At 41.5% G+C, this 20,128-nt stretch overlaps 1 protein-coding gene and 1 pseudogene across 3 annotated transcripts; both read left to right on the top strand.

Annotated features, from left to right (window-relative positions):
- The first annotated feature begins 29 nt into the window (after positions 1–29).
- On the top strand, positions 30–14,976 carry TRMT6 (tRNA methyltransferase 6). Of its 3 annotated transcripts, none has more exons than XM_032606520.1 (12): positions 119–393; positions 2,938–3,065; positions 4,508–4,617; positions 5,012–5,095; positions 5,169–5,260; positions 5,390–5,473; positions 5,739–5,863; positions 6,630–6,988; positions 7,382–7,467; positions 8,110–8,212; positions 8,315–8,401; positions 9,323–14,976. In XM_032606520.1, exons 1-12 carry the CDS (start codon positions 266–268, stop codon positions 9,530–9,532), a joined length of 1,596 nt encoding a protein of 531 aa, XP_032462411.1. In that variant the 5' UTR covers positions 119–265; the 3' UTR covers positions 9,533–14,976. The 3 variants fall into 3 exon arrangements, with proteins under 3 accessions (XP_032462412.1, XP_032462411.1, XP_032462413.1); XM_032606522.1 differs by having other exon boundaries at positions 131–397; XM_032606521.1 differs by lacking the exon at positions 5,012–5,095 and having other exon boundaries at positions 30–393.
- A 1,691-nt stretch (positions 14,977–16,667) lies between these two features.
- LOC116739467 lies at positions 16,668–17,096 on the top strand (annotated as a pseudogene).
- Positions 17,097–20,128: the final 3,032 nt, after the last annotated feature.

Genomic DNA, 20,128 nt, shown 5'->3' with positions numbered 1-20,128 from the left:
CTGCGGCGAGACCGGAGGGGCGTGACGGAGGGCAGCCAATCAAGGAGATCGGCCTGACGGAAGCCTTGAGGCTCCCGGAAGCTGTCCTGAGGTTCTTATCGGAAAGCGGAAGCGGCGCGCAGCACGTGGGGGCGGTGCCGGTCAGAGGGCTTTGAGTCCTCTTGGTTTGTGGGAGGTGAGGCTGCCAGCGGTTACAGCCCAGGGCCAGGGGCAGAGCGCGGGGAACTGGAGAGACGCTGCGGAGCTCGGAGACCGGCTGAGCGTCATGGAGGGCTCTGAGGAGCAACCGGGCCCACGGCCACCGCATCCCGGGGACCACCGCATCCGCGACGGCGACTTCGTGGTGCTGAAACGGGAAGATGTGTTTAAAGCAGTGCAGGTCCAGCGGAGAAAGTAAGTCGGGTCGCTGGCCTTAGGGGTTCTCCGCCCTCATCTTCTAGACACCCTCTCCCTCCAGGGTACCATTCTTGGATTCCCAATCCATTCTGGATTCCCAATCCTGTCCCTCGTTATCTCCTCTGGGATCTTCCCACAGAGGCCTTTGCCCCCAGGATCCCATCCTTGGCCCTCGAGATCTCCCTCACTCCTTCTGTCTTCCTACAGAACTCCCCTCCGTGATCTCATACTGGCCCTCCATCTTAAGCATCTCACTTTTTCCAGGGTCCTTTTCCAATTCTTGGCCCTCAGGTGCTCCGCCCCTCTCTCCAGGCCCCCACCCCACCCCCTGTCCTGTGGTTCTTTCCCCAGGTTTTGAGTTCTTCTCTCCTGTCTTCTCACAGAACCCACTCTTCACCCTCTAGTCTCATTCTTGCCTCCCAGAGCCCCCCTCATCACAACTTTATTTTGTATTCTTGAAACCAGTGCTCTTTTCTTTTCAGAATTACTGATTCGAAATGTGTAAAGTGCTAATACTAATTATTTAAGCTTTTTAATTTAAGTATAGCAGTGCAGCGAAGTCCTTAGGGTTATACGTTCGATGAACGATTCCATGTGCAGATGAACCTTTGGTTTTTCTTTCTAGTATTGTCTTTTTAAGTTGCTTTATCGTGAGATGTGGTTGTTTGAGTTTGCTTCTTACAGATGTGCTTTTTTAGATAAGAGCTTTTCATTCCCAAGGAGACAGACAGTAACATCTTTATTTCTAAAAAGTATTCTTTAGACATTTATTTTGAAACACTTTTCATCAGTTTTCTTGGCAGAAGCCATAGCATTAGTTTCCATTTTGTTTAGAAAATGACTCTTTGAGTTCAACTACATCCCAGGCCAGACTCTCCCTTCACTCTTTCCTCGGGGCTGCACTCATCTGGTTAGGCAGAAGCAGTCTTGCCTCTGTGAGCAGACTCTGCACATCCCCCTCTTCCCCAAGGAAGGTGTAGCTCCATGTCCTTCTGACTGGGTCCCACTTTCCTCACTAGGGCAGTGACCTCTTGTCAGGCCAGTCAGTTTGAGTGACACACCCTTCTTTGCATATCAGACCAGCTGCCAGGGGGTAAACCCAACCCAGCTCAGACACAGTGTTTTGCTAGCACTGGGCTACTCAAAGGATGAGGTGGGGGAGGGTACACATCTGGGCTGAGCTGAGTTTCAGCTTCTCTGAGGGGATTCATGTCAGCAAATATTTAGAGTGTCTGTTATGTGTTAATCACTGAGGACCCAGCAACGAGCAAGAATTGGCCCTGTCTGGATACTTAGGATCTTGGAGAAATTCACTCAGGTGGTTCAAGTAAGGAGACTTAATGAAGATGTGACACATACACATACAGAGATGTGACAAGGTTTAGAGAACCAGTAGAGAGACTGGTGATGCATCCAAGGGTCTAGAATTGTGGGAAGCCTTCAGCAAGGGAGCCTGTGTGATGTGGTCTGTGCATTCTGTCATGGTTGGCCTCTTGGGGCACAGAGAAAGAAAGAGAAGGTGTAGGATGGGGCATAAAGAAAATTAACCAGTGTACATCTTTCAGAATTCAGAGTTCTGTTGATACGGGCCATGTCCTGAAGCTAAGCAGGCCTTCCTGAGATCCATTTGTTCTTTGCTGGATAGACCGTGTGGTGCAGTGGAAAGAACCAGGCTTTTAAGTCAGGCAGACTTGGATTTGAATCCCAATTCCTACTGTGTAACTGAATCTTGGGCAAGACACTTTTCCCTCAGTCTCAAGTTTGTTCACCTGGAAAGAGCTGTGCCCCAGGATTACTTAATTGAGAATTAAATCAAAAAGTATGAAACACCTGGCACATACTACCTAACCCCTGATCGACACTCAGTGGTTGTTAGTTTTTGTCTTTTGAAAGGAAAGTTTTTTGTTTTTGTGGGATTTCCCTTTTACATTGTTAAGAAGATAAAAATCTGGGTAATGGGAAAAGCTAAGATTGCCTGGGCCTCAGTAGAGCCTCATCAGTGTTAGGAACTGTTTACAAATGTGTAGATTGTCAATAATGTTCATATGTAAATATCATTTGCTTTTACTGGATGATTTTCAAAGAAAATGGCCAGTTAGGCCAGGGAATTTGTTAAATCCCTGTCATCTCAATGATTGTTCAGTTTTGAGATTTTCTTGTGTAAGTTACAAGAGGCGTCACAGTGTGTGTCTCAGTGGCATGGCAGTCTTGCTACTCAGGAAATCCAAAGTCTGCGAGTTTGGACATCCTGTCAGACAGTGCAACTTGGAGCCAGACCAATGCCTCAGAAGAGGAATGTCTTCTGTCCTTGTTTCTCATTCCAAATTCAGTGTGTCTGTGGCTTCTTTATTAATTTTGTGCAGTGTTTTGTGTTTCTGACCCCAACCCAATCCTCTCTAGTTCGTTTGTCAGTTCATGGTCAGAGATAATGGTGCTAATCATCCTTTAGGGAGACTGATTATGAAATAACCTAGATTGAATAAATCTTTCCTATACTGAATACAAATGAGATTCAGCTAATTGATTGCATTTCTTCCCCAGAAAAGTAACTTTTGAAAAACAGTGGTTCTATCTGGATAACGTCATTGGCCATAGTTATGGAACCACATTTGAAGTGACCAGTGGAGGAAGTCTTCAGCCTAAGAAGAAGAAGGAAGAGCCTACTTCAGGTGCACTGTACTATTTAGGATGTATGAAATAGTTGCTCTTGAGCTGGCTACTCAGAAACCTGTCAACTCGAATTAATTCTAGAATGCTAGCCCAGGCTGTCCCCAAAGAAATCTAAACTCATAATCTAAGAACTGTAGCTTGGTGGAATGCATTAGGGTCTGCCTTTGGCTTTGAGATACCTGGGTTCTGACTCCTGCCCATCATTAACCAGCTCTTCGACCTTGGGCCAGGTATTTGATGCCATGAATCCTTGCAGCTTCATTGTAAGAGTGGGTGTGGAGCCCTGTTGGTGTCTAGAAGTTACCAGCTCTTGAGGTAGTTAGCATATAGGGTAAGGATAATAGGTCTGGCTTTGAATTCAGCTGACTAGGTTTAAGTTCCAGCTTCATGACTTACTTTATAACCTTGACCTAGTTATTTGGTTTCTCTAAGTTTTATATTCTCATCAGTAAAATAGGGCCATAAACACATTTAATGCCCAAGCTTCACAGAGAAGTTCTTAACAGTGCCTTGCCTGTTAGAGTAACGACCCCATAATTTTAGTATTATTGTTAATTAAAATTAAATACTTAAATTTTTATCAAAATAAATGTGCTTAAATATTAATAAAATTAAAATACTTAATTATTAAAATTAAATAATTAAAACACTATTGAAGTTCTGGTTCAAACCAGTTTACTAAATACTTTTAAATCAACCTTCATGTTTTTATTAAGCACCAGATATGTTCTAGACATGATTAAGCAGTACAATTTCAGTAGTTCCTTAGATAGACTATCCCATAAAATTTATTTAGCAGTGGGGAACACCAAAAATAAGCAACCAGCATAATTTCAGATGGTGATATGTGCTGTGCAGATGGTAGAGTAGGGAGGTGTACTGAAGGCTGATTGAAAGATGTGAAACTTGGCTGAGATGGTGAGCTCAGCCCTGAGTGATGGAAAGGATCCACCCACTTGGAGATGTCACAAGAGCATTCCAGACAGAGGGAGCAGCAAGTGCCAAAGCCCCGCATTGAGACCATGCTGCTGTGTGTCTAAGGAACAGAAAGAAGGGCAATGTGGCTGAGTACAGGGGTTGAGAAATGAGCCCTGGAAAGGTAGCCAGGGGCCAGGTCATATAACAACCGTGCAGGTCGTCTTTGAATTGCTACTGGAAGCCACTGTGGTTTTGTGCGTTGGAATAGATGAGCCAATTTGCATTTTAAAAAGAGAACTTTGGTGTCACGTAGATTGTAAGGGGACAAGAGTGGGGACAAGAATATGAGTGAGTGGCTTGGAGTAGTCGTGACAAGAAAGGATAGTGGATTGGGGTGGGGGCAGTGGAACTGGAAGGCCAGATTTAAGTGGCTGATGGGCTGGATGTGGATACGAACTTAGAATAGGAAAGATTTTTAAATAATTTCAGATCATACATGTCATAGAGCAATTTTCTTCCTTAGAGACCAAAGAAGCGGGCACTGATAATCGAAATATAATTGATGATGGGAAATCTCAGAAACTTACTCAAGATGACATAAAAGCTTTAAAGGACAAAGGCATTAAAGGCGAGGTAAAATTCAAAGGATTTTTTGTTTTGTTTTCATTTGGCATTTAGGAAATTGCTTGCATTTTAAAGCAGACTTCTCCTAAGGTAAAATGTAAAAATACTGTACACTTCTGTTAAAAATAGCTTGAAGTGTATATGCAATTCAGTATATCAAAGATTTTGTTTCTTATAGGCAGGAATGTAAGTGAATAGCATTACTAATAGTGTTAGCAAAAGAGAATTTGATAACTTAGTTCATCTCAGAGCTTAAGTTTGTTCATTTTCAGTAATGTTTTCAGCCAGTGTCTTCAGGACTGACAGTTTTCTTTACTTCTTTTCTTCCTTTATTGTATATGTCTGTTCTTTTACTTTGATTTAAATGGAGTTTAAAGTACTTATATTTTAATACAAATTCTAGATAGAGTATAAAAATACAAAGTTCACCCATTTGGACTTCTGTGGAAAAGGGCCTGGAGAATCAGACATTTGGATACATTCTGGGGTAAGAAACCTTTGAAGTTATCTGTGCTGTGAAAATAAAGTTTCAGGAAATCTGCTTGCTCCTTTTCTTGTAGGAAATAGTTCAGCAATTAATTGAAAATAGTACAACATTCCGAGACAAGACAGAATTTGCTCAAGATAAATATATAAAAAAGAAGAAAAAGAAGTAAGTAATTTTTGTTTTTAAAAGGATGAAAATATAAAATCTTTTTATAGGTTTAAAAAATGTATTATTAAAAATAAAATATTTTAAACTAGCTTTTTAAAATTGATGTTCTGATTTTCCTTCCCCCAGATATGAAGCCATGATTACTGTTGTGAAGCCATCCACCCGCATTCTTTCAGTTATGTATTATGCAAGAGAACCTGGAAAAATTAAGTACGCTTTGTTTCCTTTCAAAAGTATAATTGGGGGAAAGTATATCTTTAAGAAAGTCATGATTTTAAGTAAAATGAAAATCTTGCTCATCTGCATAAAGTGTCCTCCTACTTCATAAATTGTAAGTCCTTTTTTACTATTGCCTCCAAAGCAATCGATAATCTTATCAACATCATTTTTATGAAACAAACAAAACTTGAAAAATTATGATTAAAATAGCAGACTTTGCTTAGCTATAAATGAATGAATCATTTTTTTTCCTTAGCCACATGAGATACGATACGCTAGCCCAGATGCTGACGTTGGGAAATATCCGTGCTGGCAATAAAATGATTGTGATGGAAACATGTGCAGGCTTGGTGCTGGGTGCAATGATGGAACGAATGGGAGGTAAGATTTAACGTTTTCAAGTTCATTAAAACCCTACCATGATTTGAGTCGAGGGGTCTAAAAAACTCAAAAGTCATGGAAAGTGAGTTTGAGTTACTGGAAGCGAATGAAATGACTTGGGTGTGCCTGCACAGCTCCAGTCTCTGGGACCTTTCTCCGTAGCCCACATCTCCCAGCCTGAGCTGTGCTGACACTCCCGACACAGTGTCCTTTCCAGCTTCTGTGTCAGTGGGGATGGTTCTGAAGCCTGTGACTGGCTAGGACCTCCAGGACCATGATTTCAGTTAAACTCTTGGATAGTTGGTGCTCATTTTATTGGCCTGAATTGAGAGTATAGGGTGGGAAGAATACTAGGGATGTATTCTGTACTAGAAGAGTACAACACAGCCTGATTTGTCTGCCCTTTTTATGACCCTGTTGAAGATAAGAACTTCTAACTGTCCTGTTTAAAGATTGGACTTGGGGGATGCTGAGAACCAATCACCAATCATGTAACATACAATATTTGTATGATCACAGGGTTTTACTGTAGTGTCAAGGGGGGTACACTTCTTTAAGACTTCCTGTGTACCTGTTTGGAATTCTGTTACCCCCATTGGGAATACGCATGGACTCCAGATGGACCCCAGAGGAGCTGCATCACCTTCAACCTCTGAACAGTGTAAAGCAGAGAGACCTTCAGTCTCCTTACTGTGTAGTACCCCGAGGGTTGCATAGTCTAGAGCCACCTCCATTGAGCAGATATTTGTTTCTTTTGTCTGTTCAGGTTTTGGCTCCATTATTCAGCTGTACCCTGGAGGTGGACCTGTTCGGGCAGCAACAGCATGTTTTGGATTTCCAAAATCTTTCCTCAGTGGTCTTTATGAATTCCCCCTCAACCAAGTGGACAGTCTTTTAAATGGAACATTTTCTGCTGAGATGTTATCTTCAGAGCCAAAAGACAGTGCTTCGGTTGAAGAAAGTAATGGCACACTGGAGGAAAAACAGACTTCAGAACAAGAGAATGAAGACAGCATGCCAGAAGCCCCAGAGAGCAATCACCCAGAAGAACAAGAAACAATGGAAATTGTCTCTCAAGATCCAGACTATAAGGAGCCTAAAGAGAGAGGAAGCAAAAAGGATTATGTAAGAATGTTAAGAGTTCCCACTACCCTCAGTATCTTCCTCAGGCTTCATTTAACTTCATGTAAGCCCTGAGATTTGATTTGGCTTTGGAGCATCAGCTCCCAAGATAACAAATATCAAAACAGACAGATAAAAAATGTGTGTGAGTGTACACACGTGTGATTTAATCTTTAGGATGGAGCTTTAGGATACAGAAGCATTGTATAGGTGGCTGCATGGTGGTTTTATAACCAAAGGGCTCTCTTATGTGTTTCCAGCTTCCTTATAAATGATCTCCTTCTGTTGCCTTAGTCCAAGTTGATAAATATTGTTAAAATGTTTTGACAGACCAGTGTTTCCATAAACCCGACTGAATGACCTCAGTATGTTGGTATCTTATTTTTCTTCTTGAAGATTCAGGAAAAGCAGAGGAGACAAGAAGAGCAGAAGAAAAGACATTTAGAGGCTGCTGCTCTGCTGAGTGAAAGAAACGCAGACGGGTGTGTTGCTGAAAGAACACAGGAGACATCTTGGTGCTCGTGGGCTCTGCTTCAAGCAGATTAGCATTCTCTGTCTGCTTGTCTATTTTGGTTGTAGTGAGGGCAAACATGATGATTCTGTCTTGCGTTTTTAAAGAAAGGAGGCTGCATCTGGCAGAGATGGGAAATTGATTATGCTGGTTTCAGAGTTTTAGAAGAAATTGAAATTTCTCCAATGATGTCACATCAAGTTGGGCTGTGTAGTCCCACTAGGTGTAGGTTGGGGGGCATTCCAGTTGATGTGTTACTGACTAAGGGCATGGGCTAAGGAAAACCTGACAGGAAAGGCAGATTCAGGTATCTGCAAAGCCAGTATTACGATGTTGGATTTTCTTCCAGATTTTTTTTTTTTTAAATCAAGACTGTCATTAGAGTTGCCAACTCTAAGTTGGCCGCATAGAGTTGCCAGTCACCATGAGAGTTTATAATCCAGTTTGTGTTTCCTAGAAAGTAATAGCTCATGATTTTATTGTTGGAATCTCTAGAATGTTGTATTTAAAGTGCTTCCTTGTGTGAGTCATGCAAATAAATACGTGATATTTTAAAACCTATGCTCTGGTTTGGGGACATAGAGAAATAATTTGTCTAACATTTTCCTTGCAGTTTAATTGTAGCTAGTCGTTTCCATCCCACTCCACTGCTGCTGTCTTTGCTGGACTTTGTGGCTCCTTCAAGGCCATTCGTGGTGTACTGTCAATATAAAGAGGTAATACTGAAACAGAGTGGACAGGAATTCTTCCATCTGAATGTTGATTCTCAAATTGCACCCTCAAAATAATTATTAACAGAACTCTGTTTATGCCTTTAGCCTCTGTTGGAATGCTACACAAAACTGCGGGAAAGAGGAGGGGTCATCAATCTCAGGCTGTCTGAAACCTGGCTCAGAAATTACCAGGTATGTGTTCTCACAGCCAGTCCCTGGGAGCTGCTCTCCTGGGTCGCTGGCTCTGCACAGTAGTACCAGAAGCTGTTAAATAGGGATCTCCCTGTTTCTATCTATAGATATGGTGGAGTCTCATGTCTATAACTCAGAGAAAGTGCCCTGACCTTTCCGGACCCTTTTTTCTTTCTTCACATCATGGTCTATTACTCAGATACCCGAGTCCAGAGACATTTAAAATGCAAACGACTATGGTTTGTGTTTCCCCAAGGCCTTGAGATCACTGTAGAGGGAATAACTGATAATAGCAAAATCCCTAGGCTAACAAGAAAGTGACCCTTTCTGCTGGCATGTCTTTGCAGCAAGTGTTCGAGAGTTCCTGGTGGGCTCTGTCAGTTCAGGTCCTCTGGAACGTATATGCGAAGATAGAATTAAAAGTGTAAGAGAAATGCCTGTGAAAGATAAGACAAACGGGAGCAGGATTAGACAGGGAGAGCTGTCAGACCATGATACAGGTCTGATGCCTGTGACAAGTGGGAGGAAGGAGGGGAGGAAGAGCATGCAGTGCTGCTCTGAAAAAGTCTCAGCCAGGATGACGAGGAACCGCAGAGCAAAAATTGCCCATTAAAGGAGGGAGAAAAACCAGGCCCAGAGCACTACACAAACCAGTCGCCCTTTCACCACCAGAAACTTGCTTCAGGTTTAAGAGAAATGGTTTCAGTTTTATATTTCAAAAGAAAATCACTTAAACCAATTTCTACGCTTTTATCTGCACTGTCATATGAAAGATGGACCTCCTTAGGAATTGGTCTGATTAAATTGGTCTCTCTTCAGGTGAATCTGTGTCGTTTAAATTCTCATTTCTGGCATGTGTATTGTTAACGTGGCTTTATCTGCTTAGGAAAACATGAATGTCTGTCTTTCTGTCTTGATTAGGTTTTGCCAGATCGAAGTCATCCCAAACTACTGATGAGCGGAGGTGGGGGGTACCTTCTCTCAGGCTTCACTGTTGCCATGGACAACCTTAAAGCAGACCCCAGTCTCAAATCTAGCACCAGCACTTTAGAATCACACAAGACTGAAGAGCCAGCAGCTAAAAAACGGAAGTGCCCAGAGTCTGACTCAACCTTTCAAAAATTGCTTTGATTTTTGTTCTCAGACATTATGCAGTTAGTAAGTAAACTTTAAATGCCATTACTAATTGTGTTTTCATATCCTAAGAATGAGAACATGTCTATACCCCTGTTCGTGGGAAGGACAAGTAAGCCTTTTGTCCACCTCTGACACAGATTGGTTCTGTCTGTCAAAACCTCGAGCCAGAATACCCAAGCCTGGGGTAAGCAGTAAACTGGTATATGGCCAGTTGTGTTTATTTCACAAAAATCCTCTAAGTACTTTTAGTGGTCTGTGCAAATATCTTGAGAATTTAGAGATCAAAGAAATATATTTATACAAAACTTTGTTTATATGTTAAGCCAAGTGGAGTAACACACCATCAGTGAAACTTGGGTACTGAAACGAAGGAATTTGTGGAAGACATTTCCTCTGTTCATTATGTTCTCTTCAACCTAAGCAATATGAATGTGTGTGAGACTTACAGTACCAAAAATGTCCACCCTTTTCCCTCCAATGGAATAAACTTTTAATAATTTTATATTTTATTATTTTAATAGTTGATGACCTAGAAAAGATCTGAGTATTTATTTTACTGCTGTTTTTGTCAGTAGAAAGGTGTTTTAGGGTACTTTTTTGAATTAATTTGCCAATCCTCTCATTCTTTGTTCTAAATAAAGTGACTAGAATTTTTGTGTACTATTAAATGAAACAGAAATGGTTTTTTCCCTCCCCAGAGACTTATGGAGATAGATAGATACATGTATATGGATGTTGGTATATGCGCATACATACATATATTTATATGTGCACACACATCCACATGGAGACAGAGAGAACACACTGTCCATATGAACTGTAACAAAGTTTAGTGCAGGGCTTAGACCAGTCCTCATTGCATTAGTGTCACTCCTTGTCAAATGTATTTTAAAGTGCCTTTTTTTGGTGATTATTAATGCTGGTTTGTTGAGCTCTGGCATGACTAGGTGGTTAGCCTTTCTAAGCTCTGAAAAAGTGTAATTAAATTATTTGGTCATCTGCAGCCAAGAAAAGTGTTTAGAGGAAGCCACAGCTCTTGCCCATTGAGAGTCTGAGTCTTGCTCACTAAACATGCTCATCGTGTGTATTGTTCATGTCGTTATAGAATAGATGCAATCATCCAGCAAGGGGCATCTCAGAAAAAAAAAAGAAATTGCTTTTTCCTAATAGCATGTACTATTCTAAAAATGGCCAGTGTGGTTACCAACAACTACAGTTCTGATTCCTTTTTCTTAAAACAATTGCTTTTAAAGAATAAAAGCATTTCGTACTGTGATCCGTCTGACTTACATGAATGATGCTGTCAGTGATGCCGCATTCATTGGCTTTCAGCTGATTGTGACACATGGTCTTTGTAAGAAAACGTGCCTGGATTGGCATGTCACTGAACATGTCCTTGCAAACAGTTGTCACTCACATGCAACCAGTCAAGTTTGGTCGAAGAGAACACAATATATGCACAGACTAGATTCAGTAGTGGCTGGTCTCCACTGGTCACTGTTGTTAGAACCATCTCCTACTTGAAACTCAACCAGTTTTCAAGTCCCATCTCATTCCATTCAGTGTGGGGGTCTGCACTGCCAAGGACGTGTGCGCCCATATAGCTGCCCCTGGAGTTGACTTATGGACTTTTGCACCAGGTTAACTTAAAGTTAACCTTTACAGGTTAATGTTTTCTCATTCATGTAATTTACTTCATCTTTGAGTACTGATGACTTAATTCAGTGGTTTGAAAATTTAGTGTGCACCAGAATCCCCTGGGGGGCTTATTAAAACACTGATTGCTGGGCTCCACTGAGTTTCTAAGTATTAAGTCTGCAATGGGGCGGGAAATTTGCATTTCTAAGTTTCCAGGTGACACTAGTGCTGCTGGGCCGGAACCCACTCCTTGAGAAACACTTCTGTGTATACACACATATCAAGAGTGTCTTGTTTATAAAGTGGACATCCACCTTTGGAGCACATGAGTGGGTAATTCTATGACTACTAGACATCCAGTCACCAGGAGAGCTATGTGAAATAGCACTTTAATGAGTGGCCATCAAAAAGTAAAGACAAAATCATTATGTGATGTCCATCTTACTTCTCCATTGGATTAGGGTACTTGGAAATATACAGTGGTGCCAGTTAGAAGATTTTTTAGCATAAAGGTACATTAAAATTGTATGACGTTTTATTGAGTTGTAATTGCCATAATAACATTGTGTAAATTTAAGGTGTTCAATGTTGATTTGATGCAGTTATGTATTGCAGAATTAGCTAACACCACCACCTGTGACATACCATTTGGGTTGGGGGCGAGAACATTAAAAATGTACTCTCTTAGCAACTTTCCAGTATATAATTATGGTTAATTATAATCACTATGCTCTACATTAAATCGCCAGAATGTATACATTCTTAAATCGCCAGAATGTATTCATCTTATAACTGAAAGTTTGTGCCTTGTGACCAGTATCTCCCCATTTCCCCCACCGCCCAGCCCCTGGCAGTCACCATTTTACTTTGTTTCTATGAGTTTGATTTTTTTAGATTCCACATATAAGTGACATCATACAGTACTTGGCTTATTTCACTTAGCATAATGCCCTCAGAGTCTATCCATGTTGTCACAAGTGTCAGGATTTCCCTCTTTCTTGTGCCTGAATAATATTCCATTGTATATATATGCCACATCTTTATCCATTCATCTGTTGGTGGACACTTAGGTTGTTTCCATATCTTGTCTATTGTGAATAATGCTGCAATGAACATGGGAGTGCAAATATCTCTTCAAGATACTGATTTCATTTTCTTTGGATATATATTCACATACAAAAAGTCTACGCTTTTACACTACCCCTACATTTTGTATTTTTGATGTTTTGTCTTTTTCATGTTGTGTGTCCATTAATAAATTATTGTAGTTATATTTTAATACTTTTGTCTTTATAAGTGACTTACCCACCACTATTACAATATTAGCATATTCTGAATTTATATTTTACCTTTGTAAGTGAATTTTATACTTTCATATGTTCTCATGTTACTAAATAGCTTATTAGCAGCTTTCATTTCAGCTTGAAAAACTCCCTTTAGCATTTCTTGTAAGGCTGATCTAGTGGTGATAAACTTCAGCTTTTGTTTGTTTGGAAAATTCTATCCTTCAATTCTGAAGGACAACTTTGCTGCATATAGTATTCTTGGTTGGCAGTTTTTTCTTTCAGCACTTTGAATATATCATCCCACTTGTTTCTGGCCTGTAAGGTTTCTGCTGAAAAATCTACTTGTAGTCTTATGGGGGTTCTCTTGTACGTAACAAGTTGCTTTTCTCTTGTTGCTTTTAAGTCTCTCTCCTTGCCTTTAACTTTTGACAATTTAATCGTAATGTGTGTCAGTATAGGTTCATCTAATTTGGTACTCTGAGTTTCCTTTATCTGGATGTCTGTTTTTTTTTCCTCCAGGTTAGGGAACTTTTCAGCCATTATTTCTTTGAATAAGCTTTCTGCTCCTTTCTCTCTCTCTTCTCCTAGAACCTCTATAATGTGTATATTGGTCCACTTGATGGTATCTCAGGTCTCCTAAGATATGTTCACTCTTTTTCATTCTTATTTTCTTTTTGTTGCTCTGACTGGATGAATTCCACTGGACTGTCTTTGAGTTCATTGCTCCTTTCTTCTGTTTAATCGAGTCTGCTATGAACCCCTCTGTTGAATTTTTCAGTTTAGTTATTGTATTATTCAATATTCAATTATTCTGTTTGGTAGTTATATTTTCTGTCTGTTTTGAAGTTCTCACTTTATTTATGAATTGCTCTCCTGACCTTGGTGGGCGTCTTTATGACCATTTTTTTGAACTCTATCAGGTAAAATCACTTATCTCTTTCATGAAGATCTGTTTCTGGAGATTTTGTGTGTTCTTTTGTTTAGAACATATTCCTCTGTTTATTTTCTTTCACTCTCAGTCTTGGTGCCTGCACATTAGATACAATAGCCACCTCTCACATTCTTGACAGAATGATCTCATATAGGAGATAAACCTCATCAATTAGCCCAGTCTGAGCTCTTGGTTGTCTCTCAAGACTTTCTGATCTCCAAGCTACTTGAAGAGCAACTGATAAGCTGTTAAGTACCCCTGACTTTGTTCTTAGTGGCTCCCAATAATTGAGGGTGTGCCATGACCCATCAATATCCCAAAGGGTAGAATTGCTGTCAACACCTAGATGCAGGCTGATTAGAAGTGGATCCTCAGGCAGCAGCTGGGAAAGTATGTAGTTAAGCCCTTTCCAGGGAGAAACTGGGAGGTGAGCATTTTTTGCCTGCTCCCTCTACACTGAACCCAGATGTATAGCTGCAGGGGGTGCTCCTGCACCCATATAAAAACTTCTTTGCTAAAGTCCTGTGGGACTCGTGAATGCAGTTCTCATTGGCTATTAGATTTGGGGTTTTATTCCTTGGGTGGCAGCTGGGATGCCAGACATGCATACAAGCTCCTTCCAGAGAGGTTGGCAATCGGATAATGTTGGGGCAAACCAGAGGTGGAAAGTAGGGAAAGTGCTCATAGACTCTGTTGGCCCTGGATCACAGCCAGTCCCTAAATGTGTGCTAAATTGAAGCCTAGCGCTCAAGCAGCAGCTTGTAAAGTGTGTAGTCACACCCTCAGGGAAAGGCTGGGAGATGGGTATTGTTCTCTGCTACTTCTGCACTGAGCCCTGGGGGGTGGCCACAGCAGCAAGTGTTTGGTTGCCATTAAGAACTGCTACTTTGTTTGCTACAGTCCTGTGGGTCTCATGGACCTAAACCGCCTTGGCTTTCAGAGCTAGGTCTTTAGGAGGCCCGTTGGTTCCTTGAGTGGGACTCTTAAATGTTGGGGTGCTATGTTGTGGTCCAAACCCTGTGGCCCTCAGGGAGAGGCTGGGAGTTGGGGTTGGCATTTCCCTCTCGACTGTACAGTACCGTGGCAAGGATGAAGTTGAGAACATTCATTGTATCCGAATGAGGGATGAGGGAGTTCAGGACCCTTCTATGTTGCCATCTTGGTCCCCTCTCATATGAAGCAGATTTTTTTGTTTTTTGTTTTTGGCCACGCTGCGTGGCTTGCGGTATCTTAATTCACCGACCAGGGATCAAACCCAGGCCCCCTTCAGTGGAAGCTAGGAGCCCTAACCACTGGACCACCAGGGAATTCCCTCATATGAACCAGATCTTAATGGGTAATCATTCATTTATTGGTTGTATATGGAAAAGCCAAAAATATATTCTTTTTTAATATGTATAAACTTTTGAAGAAAAAGGGCATGTACATTTTGTTTTAAAGCATTTGTTGTTGGAGATTGTCATGCTGAGTGAAATAAATCAGACAGAAAGACAAATATCATACGATGTTGCTTGTATGTGGAATCTAAGAAAATGGTACAGGTGAACTTGTTTGCAGGACAAGAGAGAGAGTCACAGACGTAGGGGGCCAACTCATGGTTGCCAGGGGGGAAAAGGGCAAGGGAGAGTGAACTGGGAGATTGGGACTGACATATGCACACTACTATATATAAGGTGGTTGACTAACAGGAACCTACTCTATGGCACAGGGAACTCTACTCAGTGCTCTGTGGTGACCTATATGGGAAAAGAACCTAAAAAAGAGTGGCTTATATGTATATGTGTGACTGGTTCACTTTGCTGTGCAGCAGAAACTGGCACAACATTGTAAAACAACTGCTACAATAAAAATTAATTTAAAAAAATAAAGCATTGATTGTAAATATTAACAATAGCAATAGTAAATACTAAGAAGCATGTCCTAAAAATCTGATTTTTAAAATTCATGTTGTTCTAAATGGTCCTGATTTTGGACTCTATTTAACTAGTGCTAGAAAGGATCCAATTACATCTGATATCTTTACTAGAAATAGTATGTTGCCTCTGGGCTAGTATTAATTTTTGTAAAATAAATTACAGATTTTTCTTGGCCTTATGTAATACAGGTCAGATGGCAAGAAATGTGAGTACCTGATAAGCTGTTAATTACCCCCATTAACATTTATTAGGCACCCACTGTTTTTTGACCCTTTCTGAGGAAGTGCAAAATCTTCGAAGCATAGGAAATTAATGTGATGTACTCCCCCCTCCTTTTATTTTTGCCTCTTACAGTTCATTAGTAGCCTGGGCTTCTGGCATTTAAATGAGATATTAAAACAGGACTGGAAAGATTTAGACATTTCATTTTCACATTGCCAGAAAGTTAACAAGGTACTAAAGAAAACTTGTTTTAAAATGTGGGTGGCCTCAATATGTTGTATGTTGTTATCATTCTAAACCAGCACACTTGGAAAAGTAGAGAAATTAATCCAGAGGGCGGAGGAAGTGAGAGTGAAAAGTTATTTGCCTTCTGGGAGTATTTTCCACAAACAAATACGTGTAAGTAAGGTGGCCTCTCACAGTTCTTTTCCATCACCTGTGAGTGACACAAAGTAGCTGTAAGGCGACAGACTCAAGGAATAGAGGAGACAAAAATAAGAAAGAATATGCCTGCTTTAAACCAAGTGTCAGCAAGCCACAGCCCACAGACCCAATCTGGTGCACCGCCAGTTTTTTTGTATGGCCTCAAGCTAAAACCAGTTTTTTCCATTTTTAAATGTTGGGATGGAGGCAAAAGAAGAATAATTTTGTGATATGTGAAACTTACATGAAATTCAAATTGCAGTGCCCATAAATGAAGTTTTATTGGAACACGGCTAGGCTAATTTGTTCAAGTATTGTCTGTCCATGGCTGCTTTCTGCTATGGCCAAGCTGAATAGTTGTGACAGAGACCATATGGCCTTCGAAGCCTAAAATATGTTCCATCTGGCCCTCTAAGGAAAAGTGTGCTGACCACAGATTTAAGTGAAGCAATGAATGGAACAGGAGGGCAGCATTTCGGAGCGTGGTGGGAACAAACAGAGCAGTGGCGCTGGGGCCCCAGGCACAGTCAGAGGGGCAGTCCCAGAGGGGATGGCTTCGTCCCAATGGCTGGGGACCCAAGAGCACTGGGATGCTATTATCTGTGAGAGAGAACTGCAAACTCTCCAAGAATATGGAGATACAGGATTAATCTCATTTGTAGAAGCAGGTATAGCTCGACTAAGGTAGATGCAAAAACACAAGATTCTACTGGATGGTTCAGTACTTGATAGTGAAACTGGAAATGGCAGAATTTGGTTTCCCTAACATTACTGGAATTGATACAGCTTTCCAGAAATATTATAGAGAAAGAAGGTTTATTAAGTTGAAGGTAGAAGACTTTTTGAATCTTTCTGCAAAGCTGCCTCGATTTCATACTATTATTGCCAAAGGGACTATTGATGCCATAAGCCTTAATCCTAACAGTGCAATTGAGAAGGTGAAGCATTATGTGAAATCTCTTTCCAGAATGTTGAAAAGTGAAAGACTTTTTTCTAATAACCTAATATAATTTAACCAAGGAATCATTGCTAAATGAATTCAGTGAAGATCTGAACTTCTCAAAGAGCTACCAACACCCAAGTTCAGCTTTGGAGGCAGATCTGGAAACAATGTTGCATCACTGGTTTTCCAAAAAATGTGAGACTTTTTATTGGACAAATTCACTTAGCTTTTTTAAAGAAACTCCACAACAAAGTAAACCTGACACAGAAAATCCAAGGGTAATAAATGCTTAGTAATCACACAGGATGCACACGTTGTATAGATAGAATAGGTTAGTAAAAAAAAAAAAAAAAAAAAAAAACAAAACCATGAGCATGTAAGTGGTTGGTTTTTAGAGGTAAACCAAGAATAAAATTTTTCTTTTGTATTTAAAATGTAAATATTTTTTTTTCTGATTTAAAAAAAAATTCCTGTAACTGCTGAAACAGTTAAAAACTTTAAAGCAGTAAGTGAATTTACAGGGAATAAAAAAGATGTAAAGTGAAATCCAAAGCTCTTTCTCAGTCCTCTAAACCTATTGGCAGCATTTGACCCCTCTCCGTGTGACAGTTTTCCTCTCCTGGTTCCCTGCTTCCTTTTTAGCCTTTTTTCCTCCATCTCTGTTGCTGGTTCCTCATCATTTCTGAGATGAATGTTTAGGAAAATATCAGTGTGCCCCAGGGCTCAGCAACTGCACCTCTTCCTTTTCTTTGTCTATACTTGCTGCCTGGGTGTAGGATGTTCAAGGGATTTGGGAACTGATAAAAGAAAAAGATAGCACCATGAGGTGGCAGGAGCGCATACCTACTTTATTGGGTGATGATGATGCTCTGACAGGTTTGCAAGGGCGGGGAGGGAGAGATGTTCCTCATAGCAGGAATCTGTCCAGAAGCTACACCAAGGGGGTTGCTACTCAAGGGGAGGAAGGCAAGAGAACTCCCAGGGAGAGGGGAGTCGGGGTGGTGCCTTTGGTGTCTAGGTAATGCCGCTCGGCACGGCAGGGAGTCGCTGAGTCAGAGAGGTCCAAGGGGCAGGAGTCTCACAGCTTATAAGGATTGAGGTCTGTCTTGTAGTCACATGGCTCTATCTTATCAATGGCCAGCAGATGCTAAGTATATTTTGGCAGGGGTATGCAAAGCAGATGGGCCCTGAATATCCAAAAATGTGCTCCTTTGGGCTATGTTTAAAATGAATGAATGTATAAAATTTGGGTCTGGCACTGACGGGCTTTTGAGCTAACAGTTCGCAGCCTACAGTGAAGAAATAAACAACTTTGGGGCAGATATACAGAGGTCATCTTTGGCTCATTTATATAACACTAGGTGATCTCACCCCATTTTGAGGCTTTATACACCATCTTTGTGATGGTGACTCCCACACTGTCTTTAGCCGGCCTCTTCCTTGAGCTCCAGGCCCATACAACCTACTCAACACTTCCACTGGGCGTCTAGTCACATCTCAAACTTAACAAATCCCAACCTGAGTTCCGCATACCTCCCCTCTAAGCCAGTCCCTCCTGTAACCTTACCCACCTCCCTTCTTCCCAGTTGCTCAGGACTGAAACCTTGGAATCATCCTTGATGCCTGTCTTTCCCTCCTGCCACACCAAATCCATCGGCCCTGCCTGTCATCTGCCTCCAAACTAGATCCTGAGTGTGACTACTTTTCCCCACCCCCAGTGCCACCACCCTGGTCCAAGCCATCACAATGACCCGCCAGGATGTTTTGCAGTGGCCTCCTTGCTGGTTTCTGTGTTTCTGCCCTCACTTCCCCTACAGCCTTCTCTCAACCCAGCAGCCACAGTGTTTTTATCATGTAAAGCAAATCATGTCAGTCCTCCAGAGAACTCTCCAATAGCTAAAGCAAAAGTCCTTACCAGGACCTACAAAGCCCTGCATGATCTGGACCCTTCCACCCTCTCTACCCTCATCCCCTATGACTGTCCCCCATGCTGCCTGCTTGCTCTTCTTCAAACGTGCCAACCACATTCCTGTTTCAGGGCCTTTGCATCTGCTGTTCCCTCCGCCTGAAGTGTCCTTCCCCAGGTGTCCATGTGGCTCATCCTGCTTCCTTTTGGTCTTCACTTTCTCACTGAGGCCTGTTATGTGTCCAAGTGACTAGCTCCTGAGCTAAAAATAGTAATTGTTGCATTTAGTTAATTATTTAGCACCTGAGATCTCCCAATTATGTATATGTTACAATGGTATGTTGTGGATTTTCATTTTGTAATGATAGGACACTTTCTCCCCTCCTGTCCCATCATTTGATAAAACATTAGAGACTGTGACAATTAAATACTCAAGTAAGAAAAAAAACTGTAAAGTAACTATAGATGGCTGCATCTGCAGAAGGATTTGGGAGGAGGGGCAGAGGCCATTTGTTTCTCATTATATCAGGTACATAGGGTGCCCTAACAAAGTACCACACGTGGGTGACTTAAAACAGAAATTTATTTCACAATTCTAGAGGCCAGAAGTTCCAAATCAAGGTGTCAGCAGGGCCACACTCCCCCTGACAGTTCTAGGGGGCAATCCTTCCTAGCCTCTTCCAGTTTCTGGTGACCCCAGGTGTTTCTTGGCTGGTGGCAGCATAATTCCAGTCTCTGCCACTGTCTTCACATGGACTTCTTCCCTGTATGTCTGTCTTCACATGGCATTCTTCTCTGTATGTGTCTGTATCTAAATTTCCCTCTTCATATTGGATATGGGCCCACCCTAATGACCCCATCGTAACTATTATAGATCACATCTGCAGAAGCTCTATTTCCAAATAAGGTCACATTCACTGGTGCCAGGGGTTAGGACTTCAACATACCATTTTGAGGCACACAATTCAACTCATAACACTCACTCAGTGTTTTGCCATCAACATATATTATTTTGATTAAAGGGGGAAAAAACAGTAACCCGGTCAGTCCTTGACTCCTTCTCAAAGAAATGGTGGCACCCAGAGGTCCTAACTGCACTCTGCTGGGCACCACGGCTCAGGTGGGATTCTCTTGGATGTCTCCTGCAACTTTGATAGGTCATTCATGCCTGCACATTCCCCTGCCCTGAAGTGTCAGCAAACTAAGATGAAAAGCTGTGCTAGAGCACAGGGCCTCACCAGGCAGTGGGCCAGGAGGAAGCTGTGTGAACCATTTCCAAGCCTGGGGCACCATGCAGAGCTGTGCTCCATATGCCAGCAGCTTCT

This window comes from Phocoena sinus, chromosome 15, assembly GCF_008692025.1.
Source record: "Phocoena sinus isolate mPhoSin1 chromosome 15, mPhoSin1.pri, whole genome shotgun sequence".
NCBI lineage: Eukaryota > Metazoa > Chordata > Mammalia > Artiodactyla > Phocoenidae > Phocoena > Phocoena sinus.
Note: the sequence above shows the minus strand (reverse complement) of the source record. Positions and strands in the feature narration are given on the sequence as shown.